Source organism: Arachis ipaensis, chromosome B04, assembly GCF_000816755.2.
Source record: "Arachis ipaensis cultivar K30076 chromosome B04, Araip1.1, whole genome shotgun sequence".
NCBI classification, from domain to species: Eukaryota; Viridiplantae; Streptophyta; class Magnoliopsida; order Fabales; family Fabaceae; genus Arachis; species Arachis ipaensis.
In genome coordinates this window covers 126592722-126595610 of record NC_029788.2, presented here as the reverse complement: position 1 = coordinate 126595610, position 2889 = coordinate 126592722, and the positions used below count along the sequence as shown (strand labels likewise).

The window sequence follows — 2889 nt, the reverse complement described above, 5'->3', positions numbered from 1 at the left end:
GTCCACTTATGCAGGTCATGTCTTTAACACATGCGCACACACGCACACACATGCACGTGCGCACTCACACTCACAAATTTGGGGTTTGAGACAAGAATAGCTCATGTCTTTAAAATTTAAGACAAGAAAAGAGTTCCAAGTCTACCAAATGAGTGATTATTATTATATTTACTTAATTAGTTTGAACTTTGAAAGAGAAAGTTGAAATGCAAGCAAATATATGAAAAGCTGCATGTATATATGAATATTTATGCATGTTAAAAGTAATTTTTGATCAACTAAGAACAGATTACCTGCATTAATCTCATTCATAGCTCTCTTGACATGAACATCAGGCTCTATATCAACAATAAGGGTCTGAACAATCTCATATCCATAAGCAGACATGGCCTAAAACAAGAGTTTAAGATAATTTGTTAATCACAAAGTAATTGACAAGGATTATGGTAACAAAAATTGAAATTGCAGGCCGAAATAACACCTTTTCAAGCTCATCTTCGACGGCCCTTGCTATGTCGTTCTTCTGCTCAAACACAGCATCCAGCTCCAACTTTGGCACACTTGCCCTGATAACTGAAGAAATACAAAAAAAAAAAGCATAAGCAGCATTCTATAGAAGCAGTAGATACTAGATAGTTCCATTAGTGGAGTGATCTTGCATTAATTTCAGGTATGTAACATTTCTAGAACAGAATCAAGCACAATAATCGATCATTCCACATACCGTCGAAAACATAGGACTGTATCTGTTCCTTTGTGTTGGTGAGCCTATAGAAGGCGTCAGATGCTTTATCGGCCAAGGCGCGGTATTGCACAGAAGCAACCACATTCACAAACACATTATCCTAACAAGTATATCAGAGTTAACCTTTAACAATTGTTCACAATAAATCAAATTGAAAACACACATCTACCTTCTAAACCTTAAAAGGTAAAAGGTATATTGGAGAACAAGGAAATTTCCTGAAGCATAGATCAACAGAAATAACATAGGGAGCAATATGCAACTGTACTACTTTGCACAATTCATCACAGTTGAAAAATTAAAAGTCTTAAAATTCACAGAATCTCTCATAGGCAAATTGTTGTTCTTAACCAATTATAACTTTGAACAGTGTTCTGAACACAAAGCAAAGTGATCACAAATCATATCATCTAAAGAAGAGCTAATATTACAGGAGGAGGTAAAGGAAGCAAAAGAAACCTTGGTTTTTGTCTCGCATTTGACATCGAGTTGCTGCACACGGAGCGAAAGGCCGCCGGCTATCTGGTATCCGAGGCACCAAGGCAAGCAGTGACATCCAGGTTGCAGAATATCATCAAATTTCCCAAAATGTTCCTTAATAGCCACGTTTGATTGCCCAACTATAATACAACCTAAAGCTTGACCCATATCTTTCAATTCTGCACTTGGATAGCATTTACTCAGTAAACTAGGTTACAATTAATGAAATAATCTTTGTCAAAACACAAGAATCTAGCAAAAATTTCAACACAAAACATATATCCAAGGAGAAATTTTAAACAATTAAGAAAAATAAAGGTAATACCAAGTTTTCGTTTTCAGCTATTTATGACTATGACTATGAGTATGGAACTATGACCAGAAAAAGAAAAAAATTAACATACAAACATTACCAGTTTATTATCTCAGACACAAATCAATCCAAAATGAAAAATGATGATTACTCTTAAGAGAGCAAAGTATGCTAAAACCTATAATTGAAATTTGTACCCTAAACATTCAACTATCATTGAGACAGAAAAGAGAAAAACCATGAAATCATTCATGACATGTCATGAGATAATAATAATCAAGAAGTCAGTAAATAACATAGCAACTCTGATCCTTATCAATTAAACTGCATTAAATCTTCATTCTCTTTTGAATTTTGCAGTAGAAAGCAAGCATAAAAGGTAAAACAAAAATTACAATTTATGAAAAGAGCAACACCAACACTCAAACGAAGCAAAGCAACAATACAAAACTAACAATTCCTGCAGAGAAGAGAAATTATTCACCTTTCTATTGAATGGAATATCCTCCTATAAACTTAGCCTTGTGACTCTTATTACTTGTATTGCTTTGTATATATAGAAACAAATAGTCATGCACTTGGAGCTTCACAAAGAGATGGTGACGTTATCTGCACGGTAAAAACTGTAACTAATTTAAGAAAAATGCGAAGATTTTTCGGGATAAATTAGAACTTAAAAAATTAAATGAATATATATTTTTTTTAAGAAAATGTTATTAGAGCTTGTTTAAAAATCTCTGAATTAGAATTTATTCAGGAATTGGAATTTTTTCTTTTATTTTGGAACAAATAAAAATGACCGATTAAATTTTCATTTTTTTTTTATTTACAAATCAGATGAAGGGTTCGTTTGAAAAGTTTTAAAAGTAATTTTTTTAAATTTTTGACTTATAAAAAGTAGTAGTATTAATATTTAGTGCAATTTTTAAAACTAAATTACAGCTTTTTAAGATGTTATTTAGGAGTTTATAGAAAAATTAAAAAAAATAACTTCTCGCATACTACTATTTTTTTTCACATTTCTATAAAATAAGCACTTTTAGAATTAAAAATTCAAACACAAAATAACTTATTTATAAACTACTTTTAATATAGTCATTTATTATTTAAGATATTTTTTTAAAAAAAAAATTAATTAAGGTGTTTATTTAAACTAAGCCAGGAGTCTTTAAAAGCAGTTCACATTCACACACACATAATTTTCAAACAATATGTATGTTTAAATGTTAAATGTCAAAAATATTTCTATTATAATTTATTATTCTAATTTTGCCTAACACCTATTTAGTTTTCTTTCTTCTCTTTATTAAAGACAAAATTAAAAAAAAATTTAACTCATATAAAAGTTATT

At 30.4% G+C, this 2889-nt stretch overlaps 2 protein-coding genes across 2 annotated transcripts in view; one reads left to right on the top strand and one right to left on the bottom strand.

Annotated features, from left to right (window-relative positions):
* Positions 1-2164, bottom strand: part of LOC107635295 (hypersensitive-induced response protein-like protein 2) — a 2882-nt gene extending 718 nt beyond the window's left edge. The window contains exons 1-5 of the mRNA XM_016338730.2: positions 2023-2164; positions 1205-1404; positions 725-845; positions 482-573; positions 294-390 (exon numbers count right to left, since the gene is read on the bottom strand). Of these exons, the coding sequence (XP_016194216.1) occupies positions 294-390; positions 482-573; positions 725-845; positions 1205-1393 (499 nt within the window). The 5' untranslated portion in view covers positions 1394-1404; positions 2023-2164. The remainder of the gene's footprint in view (positions 1-293; positions 391-481; positions 574-724; positions 846-1204; positions 1405-2022) is intronic.
* LOC107635296 (outer plastidial membrane protein porin) overlaps positions 1-2889 on the top strand; it is a 25875-nt gene that overhangs the window by 4488 nt on the left and 18498 nt on the right. The window lies entirely within an intron of this gene.